The sequence below is a fragment of the Antrostomus carolinensis genome, unplaced genomic scaffold, assembly GCF_000700745.2.
Source record: "Antrostomus carolinensis isolate BGI_N321 unplaced genomic scaffold, ASM70074v2 scaffold12602, whole genome shotgun sequence".
NCBI classification, from domain to species: domain Eukaryota; kingdom Metazoa; phylum Chordata; class Aves; order Caprimulgiformes; family Caprimulgidae; genus Antrostomus; species Antrostomus carolinensis.
The window spans coordinates 24444-39181 of record NW_010297654.1 but is presented as its reverse complement, the minus strand read 5'-3'; the positions used below and the strand labels follow the sequence as shown (position 1 = coordinate 39181).

At 37.9% G+C, this 14738-nt stretch overlaps 1 protein-coding gene across 2 annotated transcripts in view; it reads right to left on the bottom strand.

Annotated features, from left to right (window-relative positions):
* Positions 1 to 14738, bottom strand: part of TEX10 (testis expressed 10) — a 54115-nt gene that overhangs the window by 17731 nt on the left and 21646 nt on the right. For both annotated transcript variants that reach the window (XM_010162215.1, XM_010162216.1), the window contains exon 9: positions 414 to 502. In XM_010162215.1, the coding sequence (XP_010160517.1) occupies positions 414 to 502 (89 nt within the window). The remainder of the gene's footprint in view (positions 1 to 413; positions 503 to 14738) is intronic.

Below are 14738 nucleotides of genomic sequence, written 5' to 3'. Positions count from 1 at the left end.
TGTACTTTGGTTACTTTATTCTGATGGAATGTTTTTAATAGCGTAAGCATGCCCACAGGAAATCCCAGAGGCACTCATTTATACTGTTATGAGCCAATAAAAGGCATTTACTTAAATCTTGAAAAAAAAATTCTTGTTCAAGTCATATGCTGAATTTAGGTTTTCCTCATACTTTCCAAAGAAGGTTGCTATTATGAAAAAAAGTATGCAAATATTCAGCCCAAATGGCAAAGTGTAAAAATAGGGTGTCGAAAATCAGATCAAGAGAAAAAAGGGTTTCTCATATCAAAAGTATGTAACAAGATTACAATTAAGTACTTACTACACCATTTATTCTAAATTAAATCCAGTAATTGACTACCAAAACAAATTTAATTTCGTTAATTTTGAATTATGACATTCACATGAATTACCTATAAGGGTTGAAAACAAGAAGCTGAAATAGTCCACATCATTCACTGAATTATCCTGCACTTGGCACTTCCAGCCTGCAAAGGATGATCTACGCAAAACCAATAGCAGAGAGTTTATTAAAAACCATATAATTAAGAATTCACAACCTACCTGCATAATACAATCCATTAGCATGACTAAACTGTTAATTTTAGCATTCCTGTTTCTAACTGCTGTTGTCAGAATAGCACTTTAAATAGTTTCAAAAACAGAACTTGCTCTTTTCAAGACAAGTAATATCGAACTCTGCACTCCTATATGGGCCTAGGTTGTTGATTAAATTGCTGAGATAGCAACTTTTCACAAACACCAGTGTAACTTTTAATACAGCGACAACAGGCAACACAGTAAATTAACTTAATTTCCCTTATTTGGTAAAAGTCATTAATTACAAAGCTGGCCTGTATTTTTCATTATATTCACTACTTTTAATACCGCTCTTTACATGAACAATAGATCCCATTTAAAAGCAGTCTCAGCATCTATTTTAGAGCAGCTAAAGCCATTGAACACAGTACTGAATTACAAACGTGCTTTGAGATTTAGAACATTAAAAGAAGCAATATGCAAAGACAGGAGCAAACCCATCACCAAAGCCGCCTGACCATTCCCTTCTGAGGGGCAATCTGTAAGGCGTGGAACACCAGCCCACTTTTGTTTCTCAATCAGAAGCCATACACGTTTGTGGAAACTCGGCGCAGACAGACGCCACTGACTACCTAACAGCAGCGTCCTGCCTCTGTATCGGTGCAGAGCCAGGGGAAAGTCAAAGTCAGGAGCTGGAAACAAGTACATTTCACACATGCTTTCCTCAGACCTACAACACATTATGCAAAATGCACATTATTCAAATTTACTTGTATACTGCTTTTGGCATTCGCACTGTGGATTATGGATGGTAAGAGATTGCTGCTTTCTGCTCTTACATCTTGTGAAATTTCAGAGCTTCTGAATGCAGTTTTCCAAGCCAACTATCTGCCTCGGATCACTTTTTTTCCTAATTTCTCTCTGTTAACAGCCAGAATGGCTTAGCTCATGGGTAACAAAATTCTGGAAAGCCTGTTTTTCGGAAATTTTTAAACAGCTCTATGTTTTCAGAACAAAAATATAAAATTTGGAATATCTTTGTGTCAGGCATATACATTTTGCCACCCCATGAAAATTCATCCACAATATTTCAGCATTCACAAAAATGACAGGTAGAATATGCACGTGTCTGGAACTACTCAAAAAGAAAGCAAAAAAAAAAAAAGGAAATTTCAGAATTTCTTTAAATTACAGAAAAAATTCAGGATGTAATCAGACTATCACATAGGATAATTAATAAATAGAGGGGAAAGACAATCACAGCTAGGTGAGAGAGAACAAAGAAAAGCTTTATTAAATAAATCTCTCGCTTCACATTGTATCCTTAATGGCAAACCCTTATTTCCAGGCATATTTCAGGCGACCTAGCGATTCTGCGCTGCAGGGAACTCTGCTTGGTCCCTTCTAGTTCCCAGGAGGCCTTTGGTCCTCTTCTGAGGCCTGGCTTGCTGCTTCCTTTTCTTAACCTGTAGACTCTCCATCTGCCACTTGGCTGTCAACACTGAGTTGTCCAGAGACAAACCCCCCGGCCATGGCCAGTAGTCTTCCCCCAGGAGAAGGGAGGACTTCTTCCCTGCTTCCAAGGAGGTCCCAGTCCAATTCATTACAGCATAAGAGATTTCACACACACTCAACTAAATCAGCAAGAGGTCTTGTAACCTATTTCCCCAGAGATTCTCCATAAGGTGAATATTCACACAGGAATGAGATCCATATACCAGAAGAGAGAATGAAGCCCATGTCCTCTTCAGCATGGGGGAAGAAGTTGCCTGAATCCAATTCAGAGGGACCACGAGACAGGCTTGAGGTCACTCATTATACCAAAATAAGCACTGGGGAGCACGAAGAGAAATTCAGGAGAATTTAGGACTTACTGGACACAGAAATTCAAAATGTGATGCAATCACTGAGCAAAATGGTGGGAATGCAAGAAGTTGGAAGAGATACATCAGATGACAAGCTGCAAAGGGAATAGGGGAAATGTGAAAATAAAAAAAAAATCTTGGGAAGAAAGACAGAAAACATGGAAAGAACTTGTGATAAGCCCAAATTCAAGGAGCAGGGACAATTCAAAGCTAGTCATAATCTGGTTTAAAATAACATAAAAATATTTTTCCATGCAACAGTTAGCAGATACGTTTAATTCCTCACAAGAGGGCCAGCGGATGCAAGGATTTTACATGAACTCCAGAAGAGACTGAACAAAAACTCAGATTCACTGCAGGCCATCAAACACAAACCAAATAGGTTCAGGAGATCCCTGGACATTAAAAATTATTCTGAAGCCTATTGCTAAATGTCCAGAAATTTTTCAATCGCTTCAGCAGTTTTGGTTTTCTATCCACATTTGACTATCTGCACAGGTGCAGAACAGGACGAGCATTTTAAGCATCCTAGCAGCACGCCAAACTAAGTGCCGCTGATTTAGACCTAAGAGGAAACAGAGAATCCCTGCTGTTCTGCCCCGGGAACATGGAGACAGGGTAAGACACAAACCCTTGACAGAGCTATTAAATGGTTTTAAGACTCATCTACAAGCAGAGCTACACTGAGACATGCACACACAAAACCAAGATCCCCAAATTTGGTTACAGGTTACTTTTTTAAAAAAACTGAAAGCTATTACATACATAAAAGAAGCCTCAATATTAAAAGAGCATTAAGTTTAAAAATAATCTACCATTCAATTTAGAAAGTGACAGCATTCCCTATAATCTTCAGTTTGGTTTCTTTGTGCATATGCCTTAGAGTGTGATAATATTACGTGTCATATTTTCTCTAAAAAAAAAAATAAAAAAATCTATGCCTTATTCAAACCATGGATGAATGGAACGATCAGGATTATGCAATGAAGGATAACATAGCCTGACCTGTTCCTGCCTTACTTATTTCATCATCTATAACATGCACAGTGTACAAGGCATGAAACGGTTAAAAAACTAGAAGAAAGGATTAGCTCACAAATTCAGGTAAACAAATAGGTTTTAGGCATTATACTGGATTACTCTCCTATCTGTATCACAGAAATTCTATGAGATGCTAGATAAGTACTTTTTAAAATTTGAGGACAGGAAGTCAGTGGTAACACATTTCTCCAAGTATCATCAGATGAGGTATTATTTTATTTTTAGAATAGATAAATTCCCACATTAGTCACAGAGGAGCCTTCTCTCATCCCTTCTTTCTACTGGTTATCACTGGCCCCACAACAGTTCAACAGTGAGTGGAAGACTAAAAGCGTAGCAGCAGCTGTGGAGGGATACAGCTTCATGTATCTTCAAGAGCAGCACATAGACCCATCTGACCTCTACTGCTCCACTTGCACTTAAGAGTGAAACTGAAATCCTTTGCTTTCTAGATACAAAATGCTAAATATCCTGAAAAATCAGTGCCCAAATGTTTCATGCTGAATTCCTGAAGTTAGTAGGTATTTCCACGTACTTCTGTCTACACCTTTTCCTTGCCTTAGTTCCTCATCTGTAAGTTGGGAAAAACAGCACCTCCTCACCTCCTACAGCTGTGAAAATACTTGAGCACAACACAAAATTCCACAGGTGGGGGAATCACTTTTTTTCCAAGTGGGACATAATACAATAGACAACACATGGAGTCTTCTACTGAAGCAACAGGGACAAAGCATAAAATAATGTAAACACTCCTCCAGCAAGCATCATGTACTCCATACAGAATGTAAGAGGGAAAAATAACATGAGATCATGTAATTGAAGACTAGGTAAGGATCTCATAGATATATCATAACAAATTAAGACCAAGACCAATACCAGTATCTTTCTAATATTACAAATAAAAGCAGAACAGTATTACAGCATAGAAGTTTGTTTAAATACAAGTCTAACCAGTTGTCAATACCTCAATTACCTTAGAATCCAAATGCCTATAATGTAAAGCTGCTCAATTTTGAGGTTCATGATAAAGGAAAAGAGAAATAGGATAAAGAAAACAGAACAACAAAAAATCTAATTCTAGAACTGATGTTGAAACATCCATGTCAAGTGTGTGACAACTGAAACAAATACATTACAAATTATTTCAGAAATCTCAGTTTAATGTATTAAACTACTACTACTACTACGGATAATTAAGAAAAAAGTGCACTTTTAAAATACGTTTTCAAGATACTTGTAAATTACACATTAGACATTTAACAAAAAAAATTCTGATTTATAGGTGACAGAGAGGTAATAAGCATATTATAACCTCCTTTTTTTGAATAAATTTTTACTGACAATGGGAACCTGTTATGAAAATGCATATGAGAGAGACCTCTCCAGTCAGCTAGTCCAAACCACGTTAACTATGATGAATTATGTACTGTAATTTCCGTAAGGTTACCTGCTCTCCACGAGAACCTCTCTACTGAGGTTTAGAATCGCACCTTTAGGTAACCTGCTCTGTACATCAAATGGTATTAAACGAGAAGCTGAATCTAATTAACTCAGAAATCGCCGCTTCTCTTGCCATCGGCATAGCAAATATTTCTCAGTCACAGCACCTGTGCAATGCATTCCTTTTATCACTTGCTGCTAACTTGTCTTTTAACTCCAGACAGACCTCACTATTTTTGTTCACACTGTTGTTATTTTCAGGTTGGGCTGTATCACACCACTGCAAAATTAAACAACTGCAGTTTCTGTACAAGTGGCTATTTCTTAACTACAGACTATTACCTTTGTGCTTCCTGACCTAAACTAGCTACCAACTGATTCCTGGTTCTGGCTGAAGGTGTTGGTATTGACTTATGCAGTCATAAGGAGTCTTTGAGTAATTTACAGGTCTCTGGTAGAAGAACTCTTATGAACCTTACTGTAGTCATTTTAGAAATTATCCTTCCACTTCTCTTCCTGTAAAACACACTGCTCAAACTCCCAACTCAGACAGCAACGCACTTACCAAGCACAGCAAGTTTTGCTTAGAATTTGGATTGGGTTTTTGATATTTTTGTTGTTGTTTTCCAGCAATAAAATTGAAAAAAGCGTAATGAATCTCAAAAACCTCTGATATCAGTCTCCAAATATATTTAAAGTAAAACAAGAAAAAGCAAATGCAAGATTCACAGTTCTTCTGAGGCACTGATACTATCACCCTTTTGTCCATAAATGCAAGGGTTACAGAACTCAAGAAGTATAAGATCAAGGGTCTGTGTCTTCTGTTCAAGGAAAACAAAATCCAATTCTTTCACTTTCCTGGAAAGTTCTTCCACTGCCATAATAGAGGATATTCTAGCGCAGGGTGTTCCTGAAGCTGTACAGAATTATTTAAGCATTTGGAAAAGAATAGCCTGAGAAATCCAACTTAACTTAGACTGTGATAGGTGATCCCATTTTAAATTTATTTTATTAACCACTCATCACAGTTTTAAACCAATACCTCCCACAATTGTTGATTTAATTCTAGGCTATAAAATCATTCTAAAAGGAGTCTCCTCTCTATTTCTTCCACTGATACTTCTGTTCCCCACAGAACATGTAAATGTTCATAGGCACAGCCACCAGCCGATTCATCCATTTCCTGATAAAAACTAACTGCATTCCAGATCTCAACTTGGTGAAAATTTAATGAAATTAATACAATTTCTTTATACATTTATACTCCTCAAAATAGTTCCATCACTAAGTCACTGTGTTAGGAAATAGGAAATCAACCTCTCCTTCAGATGAAGGCAGTAAACTCAGACTTTCAGCATCCTCAGCAAGTGCTTTAACCACTGAAATACAAATAATAAATTGTCCTTTAAACACATCAGGAGCAGAAAACGTCCCAAGATTCTGTATAGCCAGCAGACAACCAGTGCATAAGAGCAGCACTGGGGCAAGATGAGGCTGTATGACAGAAGCAACAGGAATTCTTCCCATCTCTAATCATCAGAGAAGAAACTGTGCTGGTTCTCATCCCAGAATGACTCTTCAAAACAACCTGTTGTACCTTCAAGCAGCTGCACAACATATTATGGAACCCAACAAAACAGACAGGATTATCAGGATGTGATGGCATTCACCATGCAAAGGAGCTCCAAGGGAAGGTAAGGATGAACTGAACTACTACCAGCTGTGAGCAACCTGCCATCTGAGAATTTCCCTGATATCTATAGGCTGTGGAGTAGCAAATGTAGTGGGTTTTGGGGTTGTTTTGTTTTGTTTTTAAAAATAAGCTCCATATTACTAAGGTCTATTAAGTTTAATGCCTGCACTAGGCAAATCAATACACACTGCAATGATGGATAAAATTAGCTGATGCATGAACACCTATGTCGTGCTTGGGAACAGACAGAATAGCAGAATAGTTCCTGAAAAAAAATTTCTGCCTTACATAGCTCTTAGAAATCTTCTTAAGGGGTAGGTGTGCATGAATATAGAACACCCTATGATACTTAGGAAAAAGAATTCCAGAAAACTAAACAGCCACAGTGTAGGAACGAAGTTCCTTACATCAAGAGATAATTTATTAAAAGGTAGGAAACAGTGAGTAGAACTAACTGATCAGCTCATACAGTGGAAGATAGAGAGAACTGGAGCGATCTGTGCTGGCACTGGGCTGTACAGCCTATTCAGGAACAATCTAGAAAGAGAGATGACAAAGTTCACCAACAACATTCACGTTGCTTAGTATACCAGTACACAGTATAGCAGCATGCAGCTAATCAAGTCTACTCTTTTTTTTTTCTTGCCAAAGCTATTCAGTCAGTTCATCTACCTACAGTCTGAAGATGACACACCACCACCTTCTAGATGCACATTCTGTTGTTCTGCAGCTCATCAGGATACAGCTGAGCAGCTCTTTTTGCCTATACAGGAGTTCAGTTAAGGCCCTGGAAATATGAGAAGCAGAGTAAAGTGTTTTTTCCACAGCAGTCAGAATAATCACAGTGCAACCAAGGATAATAAAGAAGTTGTTTCCACTGCATGAAACAGGGCTGAGTTTTCCTACACAACCCCAGGACCACAGATGCGTAGGACAATACCCCTTATCACTTGTGAATCCTCCACTGTGATCAACCAGGCACTGTGTTGAGAAAAAGTCTTTACTGATCCACAGAAAGGTGGGAAAGAAAAGGCTTCCTCTTTCTTTCGACTTCCTCTTTTTGTGACCTATACCATCTATGACCTCTCAGCACAGTGAGTCTAGTATCAGCCCAGAAAGCTTATCTATCAAGACAAAACTGTTCAGCTACTACCAGTACTCATCAGGAGCAGGAGACTTCCACAGTGACACTGCAGCATCCTTCTCTAGAGCTAAGAGGACTCCATCCAAATCCTTCTGCTCAGGGGTCACTGTGAGCCCAGAAACACAACTCTGCTGAAGAAAACCACACTAGGACAACCCTGTACAGATATGTCTTCTAGCCAGCCTCCTCAGAGGATTGCTATGAACATCTCATGTTTTACCCAAACACCTAGCTGTGCAACTAGTAGCAGCACTATTTGACAACCATTTAAAATGGTGCTTACACGTGAAGACACCTCTCAAATAGGAGGTAATGGAGAAAGTACAGAATTAGCTATTCTAGAGAGCTTGGCAAGTAAGTGACAATACATCCCAAACACCCCCATGTTCTCATTCTCAGGAACTGTGTGTGTATAAACAATATACATTGGAAGGAGCAAAACCACATGCAACTACCATAGTAAGGACTATGGTAGTTGTACCTTTATGGAAGAAAAATATAAAACATTTTCCCCCACTGTAGGCATGTACTTGCACTACTGTAAAATATGTTATTTAAAACACTAAAAAGCCCTGTGCCAATATTTATCTCAGCTTTGGTATAGTTTATTCCTGTTTAGCTTTAATGAAAAATAATTTCTGTCAAATTGAAATGCAACCACTTGCAACTGCAATAAAGTATAAACCCAGGTTCCTGCATCAACTTCATCAAATCAGTTTTGTGTTACATTGTTAATGAGGATCAGCACTCTCAGTTTTCATTCCAGTTCTTGAAGAGACAGGAAATCAAGACTGTCAAAAACTGATGTTGAAATCATTTAAAAAAACCTTTATCTTTGAATACATCTCCAGCCCTGTACCTGTCTCATAATTCACACTAAACTAGCTCCAGGTAGCACAGGTTTTGAACATAAACTCTGAGAGCAAGTGAAGTTTTTATGTTCCTCTAACAGGATACCATATGGTTTGTTAGGGTGAGATTTTTGTTTTAACTTTCATTATCTCTTTTGAAGGATCAAGCATTTCCATTTGAAGATGTGGAAAATACAACTAACATCTGCAAGGAATTACCAGGGATTTGGGGAAAAATATGAACCCTATTTTAAGAAAACAACAATTTGAGCTATGCATTGTTAAAAGTAAGCCTGTCAGCTACTCATTTGCTCTATGGTTGCAAAGGTTGTCTGAAGAAAAGAATTGCTTACACATTATAAACAAGAGCACAAATCAGAAGAAACACTCGCTAATGAGCAAACAGCATTTACTGACTGGTACAATGGTAAGTGCAGCAACATAATTCTTTTCCCCTTGGTTAGGAATATCAAACTACAAACAACCACCTAGGGACAAATTTAGAGGGCCACGTCCTTAAACACAAGCGCCTTCTCCATCTCTCAAGTCCTAAGACCTTTACCTAACAGTGAGCAAGGAAGAGGAAATTTGCTGAGCAGATGTGGATGAAGGAATGCACCATAACCCACCTCAGGATCTGATTCTCAAGAACAATGGATCCCTTCCGATCTTGCAGCAAGGAAAAGAGGTCAATCTTCTACCCTTCATCCTCAGTGACACCCAGTCAGGGAAATACTAGCATTCTGAAAGCACACTCTTCTTTTTAGTTTATATTCAATAATGCCTTAAGCATTTTTGTCACCTTTTTAATACCTTCCTCCTTCATTTTTGTTTCTAAATTGAGGGTGTGAAAATACAGCCAGAAAAAGCACTGCACAGAGAACACCGACCTTACTATTCTTACATTTTGCTCAGTAACCCATTCATAATTACTGCACCTTCCTACACATGTATGCTTTTCAACTTACCTACATTTTGCATTCTCACTGTGCCTCCTCAAGCTATACTGTCAAAGGTTGATCACATAAGTAGAATACTAAATAAAGTAAAAGTAGTATCTAATTACAAAGGAAATATCTATAGAAAACTTAACCCTATTATGACCCTAAACCACCTCTAGGTAATATATCTGGATACAGAGAATTTTGCACCTTATACCAAACAGATGTCAAAATGTCCATCCTAGTTCTTTCTAAACACCAAATTCCTGAGGATAGCAGGAACCAACAAGCATGCCTGGCTGCCTGATGAAACACCAGCTGAGCTCCCTCATTATTGTCTGGAAAGCAACAGAGTATTTTAAAGGCACTATCTCTCTTAAGGAAAGAGTCCGTTTACAGTTTCGACAAGCAGAATGCAAGTTACCCCCAGAGTGATCTCAAATCTGTGAAGACTAGGAACTCCCACACAATTTATGTTTCTCTGGGAGAGGGCACTCAGCTTTTATTTATATGGTCCTCACCCTTCTTTTCTAAAGCAACAGCAACAACAACTCTTTGCGAGACTCCAGCTGGGAAAGAGCCTCACAAGGGTAAGAAATGGCTGTTTGAAGCCATTGGAGATCTCATTTATGGACACTCTACTTCAAGAGAGAAATGCCATAAATTAACTCCCATTGTTTATTATCTGGTCAATTCTCTATTACAGTGAAGTAATTTCCAGACACATTGTTCCAATGGATAAAATTTCTAGAAAAACATAACTATTACACATAAATAAAGCACAAAAATAAATTGCATTTATGTAATGATGCTCAATCGGTTTGCCTTATTTGTAAATCAAGACATGTTAAGAGGAGACAGAGAACTTTTCCTGTAAAGTGAGCAATCTAATTTCCTAGTTTATATATTTGATCACAATCTTATAATCTGCATTTCTTAATCCACATTTCATAGAATACATCACAGTAAGTATTCAGATTATATACTAATCATCTTAAGTATCCTACCTGATACAAAATGGAAGAACCAAAAAGACAAATGTGTTTGCAAGAATATCTGCCATTCAATCACCACAAAGTCACTAAGAAGTAGCAAACAAAAACACTGAGCCTAACAAATAGTGACAAATGGTGTTCCTCTCCAACTGCTACAGTACAGATTTTGGTATGTAAACAGCAGACCTCCCTTTTGTCATACAAACAAAACAATCTACTATATACATGAAGGTCAGTTTACAGGATTTAACACATTTCTATATTTGATTAAAAGATTTTCCTCAAAGCCAGTCTTCCAAGAAGTACACAAAATATAAGCATATGCCTCACTGGTCCTTTAAAAACTATTCTGAAGTAGCCCACCTGTTCTACAAATGTAACGTGCTTCCATCTCTCAGAATCCTACCTGCCTGGATTTATTGAAGTTACTTACATCTCAGGTCCCACACAGTGGGCACAAGGCAGGCATTGGAGGAGAACAGCAGGGAAATTAAGTCAAGACAACCCCTTCTGTCCCTCAGTTTCACCTGATACTCACCAGCTGTAGCTGTCCCAGTGACCCAAACAGGAGCAACATCTGCTCCTTGACACAGAGATAAACAAGTGTAAATCTGTCCATGTTCATACCAGCATCCAAAATAGGGTGGCTGCATTTCAGTTTTCTTTTCAGAATGGTCCTTGGCTAATGCTAACTGGTAAAGCTTTAGTGAATATAGACCAAAAGCCTGACAGGAACCATCCTAATCATTTAACAGTATGGATAATCGGCCTCCCAGGCTCAGAAACCTGCACATTATAGATGAAAATACTGTTAACATCATCTTCATTCTCAGCACATGGAGCCCACCATGGCTCACTTAATGAGTTCCTGTAGACCACCTGGCTATGCATTTCACCATGCCAAAAATAAGAAGTAGAAACTATTTAATGTCTTCAAAATTCATTTCTAATAATGTTGCTGCCCAATATCATCACAGGGTGGTGGTTTAAGCAATCTGGATACATTTACTATCTTTTTTTATAATTTACACACACACAAAAAAAAAGCTACGAGTTACTTGAGCTTGTAACAATTCTTCCTGGATAACTGCAACAGTCATCTTATCATCCATATGTACTCTCATCAAATCCACCTTAACATAGCTTCTCCCTGGCAAATATATATATGGGTATGCGTGTGCATTCTCAGACACATATGAAAACGTACATTCTCTGCCAGTCAAGAATAATGTGGAAATAAAGGCTTTTAAAGAGATTAAGAATAATTACCGAATACTGTAGTGAGCCTCTGATGCTCCTGAATGCAATCTATTTACAGCACAACAGATAAGCAGGTGGCATAGATGAAAAGAAATTTATAAAAACTCTCCCCTCACCAAACAGAACATGAATGCACTGGAAGAAAAACAGTGCCATCTACTGACAACATCGGTTTTACTCAAAAATGATGTCTCCTGATGGACTGATTTGTATCAGCTTCTCTATGCAAAATTATCATAATCTAAAACCACAGAAAGTGTCCCATGAACCAGATCATGGGACAGAACTGTGAAATGATATATGTTTTGTTACAGTATAATTCATTTTAAAAACTTGCATGTTTAACTCTGAGCATCACAAGAGCTATAAATGATTATCAGAAGTTACCTACTCTACTTCCTCCAAGGCTTTACCTTGGTCATCCACAAAATACTTTTGCCCAACCTGATTGAGTATGTCCTGTCAAGTATATTTATACCCCCTTCCTACACAGCCTATTCCATTATGTAGCTCTGCTCTTAGAAAATTTTGCTAGCACTAAAACCAAACTTTCTTCTGACATTTAAGGTCTATATGTCTAATCCTGCTAGAACTGCATTCTCCCATTCCTCTTCAACAGCCTTTTACACACACACGGTTCCCCCTCCTTCCCAGCCTTATTTGCCAATTTGCCTAACAATGCCAATTGGTCAGTCATTCCCCATTATCACAATTTACAGACTATCATTCTTTGTCTGCTCTTAAACTCAATGCAGTTTGTCTACCTCATTATCTAAAAGCAAGCCCCCAAACTGGACATGATAATCCAGCTTGGCTTTTCTGATAAGAGATAGAAAATTAGCTCACATATCCTGCGTGCAGTGACAGGTCATGAAGCTCATAAACCCCAGATAAGATTCGTATCTAGAAAACCTATTATGTTTCATTAACTGTACAACTTCTTTTCCAAGGAAAAAGATATATCAAACTCTTCTGTTCTTCAGAAGTTAATATTAATTGTTATTTATCTCCCTGTCTTTGCATGCTTAAGTTGCCAAAGCAACTCTTTTTCTTTGGACATCTCCCTCATATCCCACTAACACTTCTGGCATCATCCTGGTTCTCTAATGCTTTAAGGTACCCTACGGTGAAGTTTTTAGGATAAAAAAAAGTCTACGGTTGTGACAATAATAAAAAAGTGGTCTTTCACAAAATAGATTTCACCTATATATTAAGGGGCTGAGCCACAGCTAAAATCTGTCATCGATAAGTCCTTTAAAACTTGTACAAGTTTTTAAGTTGGCTATATAGGTGATAATGTATTTTCAATGCTGTTGCATTCACTTTGCCTATAAAAGACTTGTTTCCATCTTTTTGAGGACTTGTACTATTTCCAGATGTGTTTCTAACGAAAACTAATGAAGTTCCTGTTTTTAACACTGATTCCTCTCAATGAAGTGGGAACAGTCTTATCAAAGAAAACCAACACTTAATCAAGAGTAATTATCTCTTGTCCAAGTTTCATCAGAACTTCTAGTCTCACAGAAAGGAGGACTGATAGGACTTATCAATGTAAGAAACTGCACTAGTATAACTATGTCAGTAATTTTTTTTATCTAGTTATTTCAGACTGACTTTCTGGGTAGATAATCCACAATCTTTGAATCCAACTCAGTTTAAAACATATTCCAAATGCCATAAATTAAAATGAAAATACTCTCTTGGCACCTCTGAAAAATGAGAAGTTGCTCCTCCTCCTCTGTTGTCAGGATGTCACCTACTTTTGGTAAGAACACGACCGTCCTTCTGCCAAAGGATCAAATGCCCACAGCCCACCTGCAGCTTTCTGACAATCTTTACAAAACAGTTATACTATTACTACAGAAATCTCCCACACTGAAAATCCAGTAAGATCTAACAACGTAATAAGCACCTCAATGCTCATTACTGACTTTAGCTTTTACAATGACTGTATTTAAATTTATTATGGTTTGCCACTGAATTTCCAGTATATGGCAAACAACCTTTCTTTTTTTAAATAGAAAATTTGGGGTCCACCTGCCCAAAACCAGGCAGAATTTCATTTGTATAGTGATAATGCATTATACATAAGATGTTACAAATTTCATCACCATCACTTCATACGTTAGTCACCTTATTCACACGTTATACAGCTAATATGAACAAGTCTGTATTTGGCAGTATGTTGTGTTGTGTCATCTTTTAATAAAAAAATGTTTAAGTTCCAAAAAGCATTAGGAAATAATAACTTAAAGAATAATTCCTATAAGCTTAATTCCTGCTTATTTAGCCAAGGTTCAACAATATCGAGCAATGGAGAATAGCAAGCGTATTTTTTCCAGAAGTAGCAAAACAGAACACCCTTGTGAAATCCCAGTAAACCTTCCATTCACTTCAGTGGAACAGCAGCCTCTCTCCCTGACTTCACAGGCAAACACACCCTCCTCCAAGCCAGGACAAAAACAACAAGAGCGTGAATAATTTCTAACAAGACACTTGCCTAGCAACTATGATCTGGCTACTTAACCATGGTATTTATAGGAAAAGCAAGTTTTAAAAATTTGAAAGAAAGAAGAACATGAGAATACACACTGGTTGGTTACCTTTCACTACAATGTCAGGTCAAAGTATTTACAAGGAAAAGCTGCAATCAGTGGCTGAACAAAGACCACTGGTGATAAAGTCCTGGGTAGAGGATCACAGAATCATAGAATGGTTTGGGCTGGAAGGGATCTTTAAAGGTCGTCTAGTCCAACCCCCCCTGCAGTGAGCAGGGACACCTTCAACTAGATCACCAGAGCCCCATCCAGCCTGACCTTGAATGTTTCCAGGGATGGGGCTTCTGCCACACCCGCTGGGGCAACCTGTTCCAGTGTTTCACCACCGTTATTGTGAAAAATTTCTTCCTTACATCTAGTCTAAACCTACACTCTTTACTTTAAAACCATTACGCCTTGTCCTGTTGCTA